Raw genomic sequence first — 14489 nt, 5'->3', positions numbered from 1 at the left:
TTAAAGTGGTTGTGGGACATTCAATCTCTCCACAATTAAACCATTATATACCACTATTTTAAGAGGGATTTTTTCAAGCATGCAATTAAAACATTTCCAAATTTTTTATTTACAATTTTGATTAAAAGACAAATCATTTAAACAAATCAATAAATGCACCCAATTTCTCTTCAGCTTTTTTTCTTTAATGATTAAACTTTAAAGTGGCAATAAATAGCTAGGCAATGATGCTTTTTTTGGGTTGTTGCTTATTTAACTCCATTAAGACCGGGAAATAATCTGTGTCAGTTTTAGATTTCTTTGGCTATAAAAAAAATGCATGTGTACAAGCTCACAGCGAGAGCTTGTATATCTGCTATTTTTGAGGGAAACATGTTATTGCAAAAATGTTTGCAAATCTTTGAATATATATATACATGTTTTACTCAAATATTTGCTTCTGGGGGGTCCCTGGAACAAAATATTTTGAGATTGGAGGTCCGCGGACAAATACATATAATTGTTGGTGGTCCTTGACACGAAAAAAGTTTGAGAACCACTGATATTATAGCAACATAATTATTATTATTTTTTTACACTGCTAGGATTTAGAAGACATTTGTAGAATCCCCAGAAGCAAAGCTTTGAGTTAAAAAGAAATCTCTTTAAAGAATAAATATATTCAAAGATTTGCACAAATTTTCAGGATAAAAATAAATAAATTGCAGATCTACAAGCTCGTAGATCTTGTAGATCTGCTATTTTTGAATAGCCCAAAGTCTAAAATAATGGTTATAGCAAAGAAATCTAAAATGACACAGTATGGGTTAAAGGTGTGGGGGATCGGGGGACCATAAAATGATAAAATGGACTCCATTTATAAAGCGTTTTTCTCCAAAGCACTTTACAATGTATTTCACATTCACACACGAATGGCAGAGGAAACCATGCAAGGCACCAACCTGCTCATCGGGGGAGTTATAGGGGTTCAGTGTGTTGCTCAAGGACACGTCAAACTCGTTCTATACCCAGGAGGAGCCCGGGATCGAACCTGGAACCTCACCCTGTCAGGACCTATAGAAGGAGGTACGAAGCTTAAAAAGTTTGGGAACAGCTGGATTTTACAAAGTATCAAAACACTCGTCTAAAAAGTAAAGAAAAGCAGTTGTGGAAAAAGTACTAAATTGTTTTCTTAAGCAAAAGTATCAACACTGCAATGTAGCAATATTCTGTTACAAGTAAAAGTACAAAAGTATTGGTATCAAAATGTACTTAAAGTACCAATAGTAGAAAGTACCCATTATGCAGAATGTCCCATTTCACAAGTTTTCAAATGTATAAAAGTCATTCTACAAGATGATTTTTGGAGGGTCCCCAGATAATATGCTTAATATGCAAAAAATAATAATCCAATAATAAACAAACCAACATACACTATAAGTGTATACAGGGTATCTGTATCTTTGCACACAAAGTGACAAATTTAGGACTTTTATGACCTCTAAAATGCTTGTCAGGGTATGGGGGAGGGGGGGTCGGGGTGGGGAGTCCCAGTTCAAATATGATTATGTGGGGAGGTCGTGGCCTGAAACGTTTGAGACACTGGAATAGAGATAGAGGTAGAATATGAAGGAACGTTAGGCCTTGATATTCTACCAAGGCACAAAGAGAGAGAGAGGTATCTAGAGAGGGGTTAATTAGAATGTCAATTCAAGAGAGTCCTTCAGGTCACTTTGAGTGAATTACTATTCATTGATTTTGTTTCTTTGGAAGTCAAATGAGACGTATCGACGAATAATACAGATATACTGTGGGCTTATGTTGAATTTAGATTTAACATTGCATAATTATGTTTTTTTGTTTTACTTTGTTCTAAATTGACGTATCAATGGGTGTATAAAAAGAGATGAGAATCAAGGATATGTAAATATTGTAAAACCATGAATGAATTGCAATAAAAGTATATATATATAGAGATTTAAAAAAGGCACTTTGAGTCTATTAGTCCTGATTCTTACACTGGTAGAATGGAACATGACTCTGATTCTTACACTGGTAGGATGGAACATGACTCTGGTTCTTACACTGGTAGAATGGAACATGACTCTGGTTCTTACACTGGTAGAATGGAACATGACTCTCTGAGAGTCATGTTCCATTCTAGTCAAACATTTCCTTCAGGGCGGGTCTGGAGTTCCAGTCTTGTTCTTTGGCAAACTTGTAAACGTATCCAAACAGATCAGGAAACATCTCCATCAGGTTGATATGAGGTGCATCCTTTTTGTTTGCACTGTGAACAGAACACAAAGCAGCGCTCATTCAAATCACTACTCCTGATTGGTGATCATATTCACAACTATAGTGATACCACAGTCAATTAAATTAAATTAAAATCATATCACTATGTCTGCCATATGGTCAAATGTCTGCTTTTATAAATAGGCAAATATTATCATTTAATTCAGCTCCATGGCTCCTAATAGACCGTATTCAATAGAGCAGTGGTTCTCAAACATTTTCATGTCAAGGACCCCCAAATTGATATGTATTTGGCCCCAGACCCCCATGTGAAAATATCTAGTGCCAAGGATCCAAGATTTGTGTTGTTAAAATGTTTCAATAATATCAAAATCTTTGATATATCCATAACCATTAGCAGATCTACTAATGGTTAAACAGATTTTGATGCTATATTAACACATTTAGCTGGGGACCCCCTGGAACCTCCTCAAGGACCGCTGGGGGTCCCCATACCCCACTTTAAGAACCACTGCAATAGAGAATGTATATTATTTTAATGTTCTGTGCATGTGGACACAATTTGGCAGTCATCACTCATCACATAATGTGAAGCAATGGGTTTCTTCATGAGATGTATTTTATGGATGCCCTGATTGTTTACTGGCCTCTGGCCTGTACTGTTCTGTGAATTCTGTGCTTGTGTGCGAGTGATTATTATAATTTTTTCATCAGCCAGAGAAATGCTCTGATAAATGCTCCACACATTTAGAATAAAATAAAACAAATATGTCTTTATTCATAAATGAATGGAAGTGACTTATCTTTCTTTTGATGTAATTCAACTTACTAGTGTGCATGGAGGTTGCGTATGAAGCGCAGCAGTCCAAATGAGTTGTCAGAGTAGAACTTCTTTATCGGCTTCCCATCAGGGCCTTTCTTCATGTTATATCCATCCATCTCCTCAAACAACTGCCTGGTGTCCTCCTTGGCTTCTCGGAACTGGAAAAACACACAGTACAACTTAAAAACACACAGTACAATTTAAAAACATACAGTACAACTTAAAAACACATAGTATGGGCTTGAGAACATAAAGATGGATGTCAGCATGAAATGATGCTTTAATTACTTTAGAAAGGCTTATGTCATAAACAAAGGCATTACAATTATTCTTTTTAAAATATAGAACAGAAGGATTAATTACATTAAAAAATAAAGGTTAACGTGTGGTCATACAGTTTTCTCATATTATTAGTAATAAACTAACCTTTTGTTTCCATGCGTTGAACTGTCCCTGCTCAGCATACTGGTCTAATGCAGCGATGAGGACCTTCAATGACCTGATGAGTTTCTTCTCATCCTCATCCTTGGCCTTGTTCTCGTTCTCTTCAGCTTTTCGATACTTCTCAACTTCCTTCTCATTTCCAATCTTTCCCAAGTACTCCTCTCTCCTGGGAAGATAATAGTGAAAACATGAGTCTACTCTTCATGTGGATATGTTCCTCTGTGCAGACTTTTCTTTCCCTGTGGACCTGCCATGTGGATTTATTTTCCTGTGTAGTTTCTGCCCTTATGCGTTATTGTTATGTCTAATCATCATGCGCATATCTGCCACTATGTGGACCTAAGGACCAATGAAAAAATATGGAGCTTACGCAAAAACGAATCTAGCATAAGTTACATCTTTACACCTGTAAAGCAGTGATGTGACAATAAAGTAGATTCTGATTCTCTTCAAACATATTGGATAAAACAGATTAAGATCATATGCTGAAATCTTGTTTATAGATCAATGAATTAATAATGTGTGGAACAATCATTTATCGTACCGTGTGTTTGGCCAAAAGAAGGGATGAGCCAAGCATTGCTCCACTTTAGGTCTTTTCTCTGGTTCTCCATGGATCATCCACTCAACGAGATCCTTAGCAACTACATCATGATCAACATGCTTCAGACAGTAGTTGCCTTTGGAAATGTTGTTTTGACATTCTAAGATTGTTCCATTGGTGGTGTCCTCCAGAAATGGATGGTGTCCTCCAGAAAGGATGTAATATGTCAACATCCCAGCCACCTTAAGAACAAACATGAAAATGAGTAAGACATTTTTTATATTGTTCTCATTCACTAGATTGTTCTCACACAGATTAAAACACTAACCTGGATATCAGTGCTTCTTTTATAACCAGCATCACTTTTATTCAAAGTCTCCTTTGCCATCCAGCATGGTGTTCCTGCAACTTTTGTGTGATATGTTGTTTTTCCTTGGTCTATTCGTCGGCTTATTCCAAAATCTGCCAATCTTGCCTTGCCTTGAATATCTGCGAGAAAGTCCAGATATCAATATAATAACAGGTTTTAGATGAAGTAAAATAAACATACTGTAGTTGAACAAAGTTGCTTATAATTCTGAAATGATATGCTTGTTTTCATACCAATCAAGACATTTTGAGGCTTGATGTCCCGGTGGAGAATTTTACTATCCTGACAATGAAGAATTCTTAAGCTATTGAGGAACTGTTTTGCAAGCCGTTTCCTCTCCTGTTCTGGAAGTTCAGTGATGCATTCTTGCAGTGTGTATTCACATAACTGAAGAGCAAGGTACCCAAAGTCCTCATCCTCTACAAAGTCAACATATCGTACAATCGAAGGATCATCAAGCTCTGGAAGACGTAGATATAGTTCATCATTCTTCAGGTCGTTGTACAGGTCGAGGGTTTTAGACATTCTCTTAACTGCAACTTCAGTGCCATCATCTCTTAAACCTAAGAAGACCTCAACTCCATGACTTCCCTCTCCTATGCGGAATTCTTTACCTTTCCCAAACACAAGACTCTTAACTTTTTTTACTTTACTGTCAGCCATGCTTACGAGCTTCTCTAACTGAGGCCTCCATCTTTTACTGACTGGGAGACATTTTCGTGGTGTTCTTGATGTACTAGCATCAGGGTCATGTGGTATTGTTGATGTACTAGCATCGGGGTCATGTGGTATTGTTGATGTACTAGCATCAGGGTCATGTGGTGTTGTTGATGTACTAGCATCAGGGTCATGTGGTATTGTTGATGTACTAGCATCAGGGTCATGTGGTATTGTTGATGTACTAGCATCGGGGTCATGTGGTATTGTTGATGTACTAGCATCGGGGTCATGTGGTATTGTTGATGTACTAACATCAGGGTCATGTGGTATTGTTGATGTACTAGCATCAGGGTCATGTGGTATTGTTGATGTACTAGCATCAGGGTCATGTGGTATTGTTGATGTACTAGCATCAGGGTCATGTGGTATTGTTGATGTACTAGCATCGGGGTCATCTCTCAGCTCCTCTTGATTTCTTTTCCTTTTCTTCTCATTGGATCCTGTTGATGGTAGTCATGGAAACTTCAAATTCTGATTATATATCTTAGGCAGTTTTATATATACGTATACATACATCTCCTACACATTAAATTTGGCTTGTGGTTACTGCTTGCGTTTGTAATGTTAAAGGGTGAAGAATGTCCCAAAATATGTTTCTGTTATGTTGCAAAAAAATCTTGTTTTAATAGTATAACATTTTCATTTACCTTCGAGTATGTCTCTCTCCAGTGTATCAGTATCATCCTTGTGGATCTTCTGAAGAACATTGATTGATTCCTGGAATAAACAGAGAATGTTAATCTCAGCTTCATTCTCTTATTGCTTATTGCGTATTCATTTGTACATTCCATGGTTCTAAGTATAAGTATTAATTTAATGTATTTACATGTAGAGTAGACCAACAGGTCAGTGAAAACAAAGCCACATAGATTAAACACTCACTGCATGTATGAATGGTGTTTGTCTGTGTCTGTGTCTGTGTGTGTGTGTGTGTGTGTGTGTGTGTGTGTGTGTGTGTGTGTGTGTGTGTGTGTGTGTGTGTGTGTGTGTGTGTGTGTGTGTGTGTGTGTGTGTGTGTGTGTGTGTGAGAGAGAGAGAGGGGTGGGGGGGTTGCTGTGTATTATAACTTAAATCATTGGCAAGTGTATGAAACCATGTGTGATGCAGAGTTGTGCTCGTGTATATCAGTGTGTTTACTGAACTAGTGACTGCTTTCAGACACAACAACCATTGTGTTCAGTTTCTGGACAGTGCACATACAGTACATACCTCATGTACGTCGAGTTCCGCTAAAAGACCCTCCTGTAGATCCTTCTTGCCGATCGCCTTCAGAGCATTCACAATGATCTGAGCTGCTTTACTGTCATACATCACAAAGATTAGATCAACAGTCTTTGCCCAGTCAGCGTTCTCCAGAAGGTTCTTTGAGATCGGCTTTTCAGACTGTTGCAAAAACAACTTGAACGACATGAACTCCTGGTCTTCCAGCTTCTGAAGAGTTTTCAACACACTTTCCTTAAGTGTTTTCTGGTACAAACAGAGGGTGTCAACATCTCAGCTTCATTCTCTAAATGCTTTGGGTATTAATTTCTACATTGCATAGTTCTAAAGTTTTTGTATTAATTTCATATATAGTATTTACATTTAGAGCAGTAGACCAACAGCTCAGTGATAACAAAGCCAAATAGATTAAACACTTACTGCATATATGTATGAATGATCTGACTGCTCAGAGCAGGGTGTGTGTGTGTGTGTGTGTGTGTGTGTGTGTGTGTGTGTGTGTGTGTGTGTGTGTGTGTGTGTGTGTGTGTGTGTGTGTGTGTGTGTGTGTGTGTGTGTGTGTGTGTGTGTGTGTGTGTGCGCGCGCGTGCGTGCGTGCGTGCGTGTGTGCTCGTGTACATCAGTGTGTTTACTGAACTAGTGACTGCTTTCAGACACAACAACCATTGTGTTCAGTTTCTGGACAGTGCACGTACCTCATGTGCGTCGATAATCGCTAAATACCTGCCCCGTAGATCCTCCCTCTTCATCTTCTTCAGAACATGCGCCATGACCTGAGGTTCTTTTCTGGAGTACATCAGCATGATGAGTTCAACAGTCTTCTTCCTGTCAGCGTTTTCCAGAGAGTGCGTTGGGATCCTTGGGAAGCCTGGTTCCTTTCCCATAAAGAACCAGACATCTCCCAGATCCACCTTGAACGTCACAAACTCCTCGTCTCCCAGCTGATTCAGAGTTGCCAACATACGTCCCTTAAGTGTCTCCATGGCTGATTCCTGGTACAAACAGAGTGTTAACATCTCAGCTTCATTCTTTTAAAGCTTTGGGTGTGAAGAGACTAAACAGAAGCTTTAGTTGAAGTTATGCACATCATTTAATACACGTTAACCTCTTAAATCTGATTTTATTTTGTCATACGATGGTGTCGTGTGGCGAAAATAGCCGATCTACAATCTCACAGAGCGTTGCATCACAACGCTCTGCATGTGAGATTGTAGATCGGCTATTTTTTAAAATGTTTGACGGTTTGCATATATAATGACAGGGCCAACATAGGGATGTCAGGATTTGTTTTGGATTAACAGACTGGTACTGTATGCAGAATATTACATTAAATAGGACATACACACATTAACTGATCAGGCTTTTATGGAGAGGATCTGTAAACATTAATGACAACATCCAAATGTAGCGTAAAAAAATACAGAATTCAGCTCTTTAGAGGGATAGTTCACCCAAACATTACTTATTTTCTATCAACCACATGAAGCCTTGAAAACATGGAGTTTGTTTTGTTTTTCTCGCATTCCTAAGCCTATAATTTGATGACTGGCGGAAAGATGCTAATGTCTACGGCAGGAGACTCAAAGTGTCAACTTTGAGTCTCCTGCCGTAGACATTAGCATCTCTCCATGAATTCAAGTCTCCATGGGGTGTGTAATCGATAGAAAAAAAGTAATTTTGGGGGTGAACTGTCCCTTTAAATTCACACAAAAAGTGTCTATAGTCTTTCTACTTTCTACTTTCTACAGTGAATATGTACAGTGTATTTCAACATGCTCATCATAACAATGGTTTGATCAGTCTGTATGTATAAACATACCTGTCCTTTACAGTTCAAGATTCCACAAATTGTCCACTAGATGGCGAACTTTAACCACCTGAGAACAACAGAGAGAGAGGAGGAAGACAGAAATAAGGACAGATTAGCCATTGGGTCAGTTGGGCTGGGGCCCTCGACTCTCAGGGGCCCTATAGAGTAGGGGCCCTACTCTATATTTACAGCTGTGGTGAGAAGGATTTTGTGTCACTCACTCAAATGGTATATACAAGCAGCAAAATGTTGGTGCTATGTCCGCAAGAATGCACAAGTAAGGTTATTATTACTACATGCACATGCTGTACTTCAGTTTACAGAATGTAAATCCTGTATGATAAACATGATTTCTTGACCCACACATGCCTTAACCACTTAAACCCCGGCCAGCATCCTCATTGTGGGGAAAGCTTTCGCAGAAAATAGCCGTTCAACAAGCTCACAACATGTCGTGACCCCCATAATGACAGAAAACAGAAAAGACACTAGAGCCCTGGGGGACTACAATCAACCATGTGGGCTTTAAGTGGTTAAAACTCGGGCAGTGTGTTTGCATGCTGCACCCACCTGACTACCAGCTGTGGGTAGAGCGGTAAGAGCGCACACGGGGGAGGGGGGAGGGGCTAAAACATGATCGGCCCAGGGGCTTGCATGGAGGTTAATCCGTCCATGACTGAAAATACACATTTAAACACAATGTCACGATGTGACGCTTTGTCAATTGTAGGTTGGTCTTTTTTTTGCTACTTTTGTGTGACACTGAAGTATGACGAAGTAGGCCATTAAGTTATGAAAAATCATGAAAAGTCAAAATACGGATATATGAGGTTTTTGCCCGACTGCATCGATAAATTAAATACTTTAGCAGATAGCAACATCAACATAATATAAAAAATGCAATAAGTCATAATGTGTACAGATACCTTGTATACAGTACATTGAGCAATCTGTTCAAAACGTTCAAAATTTTATCATTTTTGCTCTCTGGCTTAAGGAGAGGGAAACAGTGTAGGAGAGAGATAGACGATTTTAGCCTCTGTCAGGAGGGGGGGTCAAGATTTTGTCATGGGGAAGGGGAGGGTGGGGGAGACAAAAAAACACCATCTGTGAGGAAGTTGCATGTAGAGAGAGTCAGGGTGATAGGTGATAGATACAGTCCTTATTATTGTATTTTCAGAGGGGGAAATTATGCTTGTTAACTTCTGCAGGGCAGGGCAGACATCAGAAGAGTTCCATCCATGACCACCTTATTAACGTCTTGTTAGTACCTGACAGGCTATCTATTTACAATGCCTAATGCCACCTGTATGCAAATGACACATCCATATGAGAACTCAATAAATAATTGAATCAATTAATCAATTAGGAAAAATATATATATATTTTAAATCTTTTCTTTATTTTGTTGTAATCAATAGATCAGAACTGGGCTGACCAATCAGGGGGGGCAAGAAAAAAAATATAATAACAAAAGTCTCTATTGCAATTTAAATGCACATTCTTCATGTTTGCGCCGGTCTGCAACTTGGGTTCACAAGTACTAGGAAGTAGGATAGAAAGATTTCTAATAGTACAGTAGGATGTTATTAATCAGTAAATATGTTTACTACATGATATTATTGATCAGTATAAACTCACCTGCGCAGGTAGACGTCTCTGTGGTTGAGGAGAGAAGAGAGACGAAATCAGAAAGGATGATGATTCTGACCACACCCAGCCTACGCACACACGCGCACACACACACACACACACACACACACACACACACACACACACACACACACACACACACACACACACACACACACACACACACACACACACACACACACACACACACGCACACACATACCCAAATGTACCCAAATGGCTACTTTGTGTACCATTTGTGTACCAGGGTGTAGCCTGTGATTAGTGACAAGTAAGAAAGAAAAAACTAATCTTAACCGTAGCATCCCTATTCTGGGGAAAACATTCACCGAAAATGTGAGCTTGTAGATCGGCCATTTCCAGCGAAGATCGGTGTACTGTAGAGGGGAAAAAAGAGCAAATCAAGTATACAGAGCCAAATGTCAAGTTGACTAAGTATTGAGGGTTTAAGTGAAAATACACATCGACAAAACAAAACATGAATTTTCACAACACTGATGTGATGACTGATTTACAGTGCTGTCAAACAAGTATATGAATCCATCTATGAAATCAATGGAAAAAGTGTAATCTGCAACACAATTTAATTTAATGTAGGAGTTTCTCTCTCTCTCTCTCTCTCTCTCTCTCTCTCTCTCTCTCTCTCTCTCTCTCTCTCTCTCTCTCTCTCTCTCTCTCTCTCTCTCTCTCTCTCTCTCTCTCTCTCTCTCAGCTAAGGCGTCCTTGGTCTAAAACACTTTTAGCCCCATGGAATGGTGCATGAACCCCCCACAACTATTGTGTGGGGTGGTCTATGATGGACCCAGCGACACAATAGTGGTGGTCCCCAGGTTGCTCTTAGTCAGAATGGTGGTCCCTGGGTCAAAATCAGTTGAAAACCCCTGCTCTAAACTGAAAGTGACTGGAGTCTGTTTCATTTCTCTCCAAAATACCTTGAATATGATGGAAGACATGATTAATAATTACTGTGATTATGATAAGCTTACATTTCATATCATACACCATACAGTGAGAACTCCTATAACTTTCACCGGCAAAAAATGTATATATATTATGATACAGTATGACATCATGAAGATACCTATTGTCACATTTTAATATCACGATAGGCTATATCGTGGGACAATTCAATATAGTGACACTCCGAGGGAGGTTTTTTTTTTGTATCACTTGGGGAGGGTCATTGATTTTTTTCCCCAGTCAAAGAGGGTTATGGCATTTTAGATCAGGGCACATACATTTTCTCCACGGGTACCCTTCTTTAAAAATCGACCTGTCCCTTATTGCTCTTTTTTTGGATTGTGCATAATGGCTGAAGGTTACTCTGTTAAACGTTTCCCCACACCTCCACACAGCAGGTCAGATATGGCAGTATTAGCGTGTTATATAAGGTGTACAGTGACTCGTAATATAAAATATGCTTTGCTTTATACAGGACTCCAATACTCCTTGCCACTTTGGTCCGTACATGATTTATATGGGCTTTCCTACTTCCTTTAATCTGGCAAGGAAAAGAGTTCCCCAACCAGGTTGGGTCATGTGACGAGAGGAGGACAGTACGCAGTATATGTTCATCATAGAACATGTTCAAACAGACACAGATATGAACATATCTGTAATCATGGCCTGGTTTATTGCTACCATAAGAACACAGGTTGACAGATATTTGTGGCAATTGGTACAGTGGTTGGCAAAGTGTGAATATGAACTCGGATAACCCTTGCAGAGTCATAAAACACTCGGTCAGAGGCAGAGTGTGAGAGAAGCTGTGTGAACAATAATGCAATAAAGAGTCTGTTAACCCTGTTAATGAATGAATTCATGTTGAAATATAATGTGATGAAAGTAACGTTAGGTGACCACTTTTCAGAAGTGGGTCGATCAAGGCATTACATTCCAGGGCCAACTTTTTGTCCCGGTACAGGCCTGGGTACACTCATGAATAAATAATAAAAAAGGCAGCGTAGAACTCTGACCAATACTCAAAGTAAAAATTTGTTGTAGTCATTTTCGGATAGTGCAAAATACAATATAACAAAACACATGCCTTTATTGGTCCAACTGTCTCCTGATATTCATCATGTGTCCTATAAAAAAATAGAAAATCATACATTTACGTGAAAGCCTGGTGACGCGAGGTTATAAACATTCTGACTTCATGTGCAATGTACACAAGGTCAGAATGTTTACAATATCTCCTGGGGGAGACCGCTGGTTCCCAAACTGTTCTGTCACAACTCTCTGAGGATTCTGTAGGCTACTGGAGTAGACTGGAGTAGGCTATATCTGATAAAAAACGCTTTGGATTTGGCTATCTTGAAAAGCACATAAAAAGTCATGGCCCCCGCTGACAGAAAAAAAAAAGCCTCTTCATAGCAGCCCCATGGGCATTAGAGCGAGAGAGAGGGAGGAGGTGGCAAGCAAGAGAAAGGGCGAGAGAGAGTGTCCACATATTTTATGGTCCATAATACACTCACTGGGCAATTGATTGATTGATTGAATGAATACTACTACTACAGTTTGCAAAAACAAGGCACGATGGTACAGATTTATACAAAAGAATACTGAAAGGATAACCCAGATAAGCCCTCAGGGCTTGTTTCCATTAAGGTCCTGTGTATTCAATTCATCGAGACATTTAAAGACAAACAATAATATGCAATACAAATCCCTGTGCATTTTAAGTCTGCTGGAGCAGCCTTTACAAATGGTGGGTGGCAGACACACATTGACAAACATGTCAGAAACAATGCCAGAGCAGAGCCTACAAGGCTACGAGAGACAACATAACCTGTTTGGCCAGGTTAGACTACAATAGGCTTCAAATGGATGAAGCTGCCATAACCCACACACTCAGCTGTTCAACCCCTAGCTAGACGCTCTATAGACAGGTTTCCTGTTAGTAAACATGAGAGGAATATGACCGCGCAGAGGAGGGGGAAGCCTATGGGTGCGTTCGGAAATTACGCACCGGAGCACACTCGCCTATTAGTTTGTATTGGCCAGTGCGCTCACTGCCGCTCAGGGCTGTATTTTCGAACGCACCTTTCCCCCGAGCATGCGCAGATTGCGCATTCTGCTCTGTGATGACGTCGCGCGGAAATCCGTCTATGTCCTCCACAAATAAACAAAATAACATAAGTAACCAAATCACATATTAAAAAAATCTCTCTCTCTCTCTGATTATTGACTAGGGTGACCATGTAGTCACTGACTAGTGGTGTTTTGGTCGCTTCACAGTCACACCACGGCGTGTGGCCAGTATTTTTTCACACACAGGTACGGCATGGTACTGTGCACGCTAGAACATGTCCCCCTACATTCACCACGAGCCAAGTAACCAAATGGCTACTGTGCATAACAGGTTTACTGCTGAGCATCCTCATACACAGTATAAAAGCAACAGCATTATGGCTACAGTACTGCTCCCAGTGAGCCATAGTCGGCTATTAGACCATTCATGCAACGCACACACGTATACGCATTAAGCAATACAGGCCGTGTGTGTGCGTGCGTGCGTGCGAGAATTAACAGACGTAAAAGAACACCTTGTGACTCTCACTCCTCATCACTGAAGTGCCAATAATCACGGTAAAGCACACCCTTCAGTGTAATATTGAAATTAATTATACAACATCAGTTATAAAAAATAAAACATATCAAATGGATTCATATTGCAGGACATTTCTCTTTCAAAATAACTATAAATAGGCCATGTTGCTTTTGGAGTAGAGGTGGAATAGAGCAGTGGTTCTCAAACTGTGGGTCAGGACCCCCAGGGTGGTCTCCAAATGATTTTGGGGGGTCCCCAGATGATTTTCAATAGTTTTCTCAACAGTAAACAAACCAACAATTACAGTGTAAGTGTGTATAGAATATCTGCACATGTCTAAAGTGACACTTTAAGGACCTTTATTAAAAGACCTTTATAGTGCTTCTAAAATTAAAATAAAGACCATCACTGCATGAAAAGTACTAATCAACAAACTATACTATACAAATGGTCAGACATTGGCCAAATATCAAATGTCAAATATGAAGAAGGACCATCGCCTGTTTTACCCTAGAAACAAAACCTCATCTCTCTCCACCTGTTGGGCCAGGTCTCTCAGCTCTCTAGGACGCTCATTAGGTTCCACACTGCTTGGCCAATCACGGACCATGCAAAAACACAAACAGTGTAGAGAGTGAGTCACTGTTCAGTTTGAATCAGTAAACATGTACAAGAACGTTCTCTCTCTTGTTATTCATTCAAACACATTTGCAAGCGGGCACAAACCAACCTCTGACATTACAGTCTCGGGCTGAAAGAGCAACGTTAGAAGGGGTCCTCCTTAACACTATGGGACTTTGGAGCCTTTGCGCACACACCACAGCCTACAGCCTCTCATCTTCAGTAAAAAAAAATACTCTTTTGCTACTCACCAGAGCAAAGACGGGTTTATGGAGTTCAAAGATAACTGTTCTTAGTGGGAACACTCTGCGTCTAAAATACACTTTTTGGCCAGAAAAGAAAATATTTCACCATAAGGGCGCGCTCCCACCAAAACATGGTCGGCTAGCGTTAAACGCAGGTTGTGCGCGGCCACAATTTTTTGCAGCCAGCGGATTCTAAAAAACGGGAGCGACGCACCTGTCACTGTCACTCACTTTCAGGACCCTCCCC

The 14489-nt window shown here is 39.9% G+C and overlaps 1 protein-coding gene across 1 annotated transcript; it reads right to left on the bottom strand.

The window, feature by feature from the left end:
- Positions 1–1339: 1339 nt before the first annotated feature.
- On the bottom strand, positions 1340–5268 carry LOC311062271 (uncharacterized protein). The gene is made up of 6 exons (XM_084081174.1): positions 4653–5268; positions 4378–4538; positions 4050–4291; positions 3488–3671; positions 3068–3219; positions 1340–2269 (listed from the first exon to the last, which is right to left on the bottom strand). The coding sequence occupies exons 1-6, from the start codon at positions 5080–5082 to the stop codon at positions 2140–2142; spliced, it is 1299 nt and encodes a 432-aa protein (XP_083937300.1). The 5' UTR covers positions 5083–5268; the 3' UTR covers positions 1340–2139.
- Positions 5269–14489: the final 9221 nt, after the last annotated feature.

The sequence above is a fragment of the Gymnoscopelus microlampas genome (assembly GCF_963454915.1).
Source record: "Gymnoscopelus microlampas genome assembly, chromosome: 15".
In the NCBI taxonomy this organism is placed as follows: domain Eukaryota; kingdom Metazoa; phylum Chordata; class Actinopteri; order Myctophiformes; family Myctophidae; genus Gymnoscopelus; species Gymnoscopelus microlampas.
The sequence above is the reverse complement of the archived record's forward strand: the minus strand, read 5'-3'. Positions and strand labels throughout refer to the sequence as shown.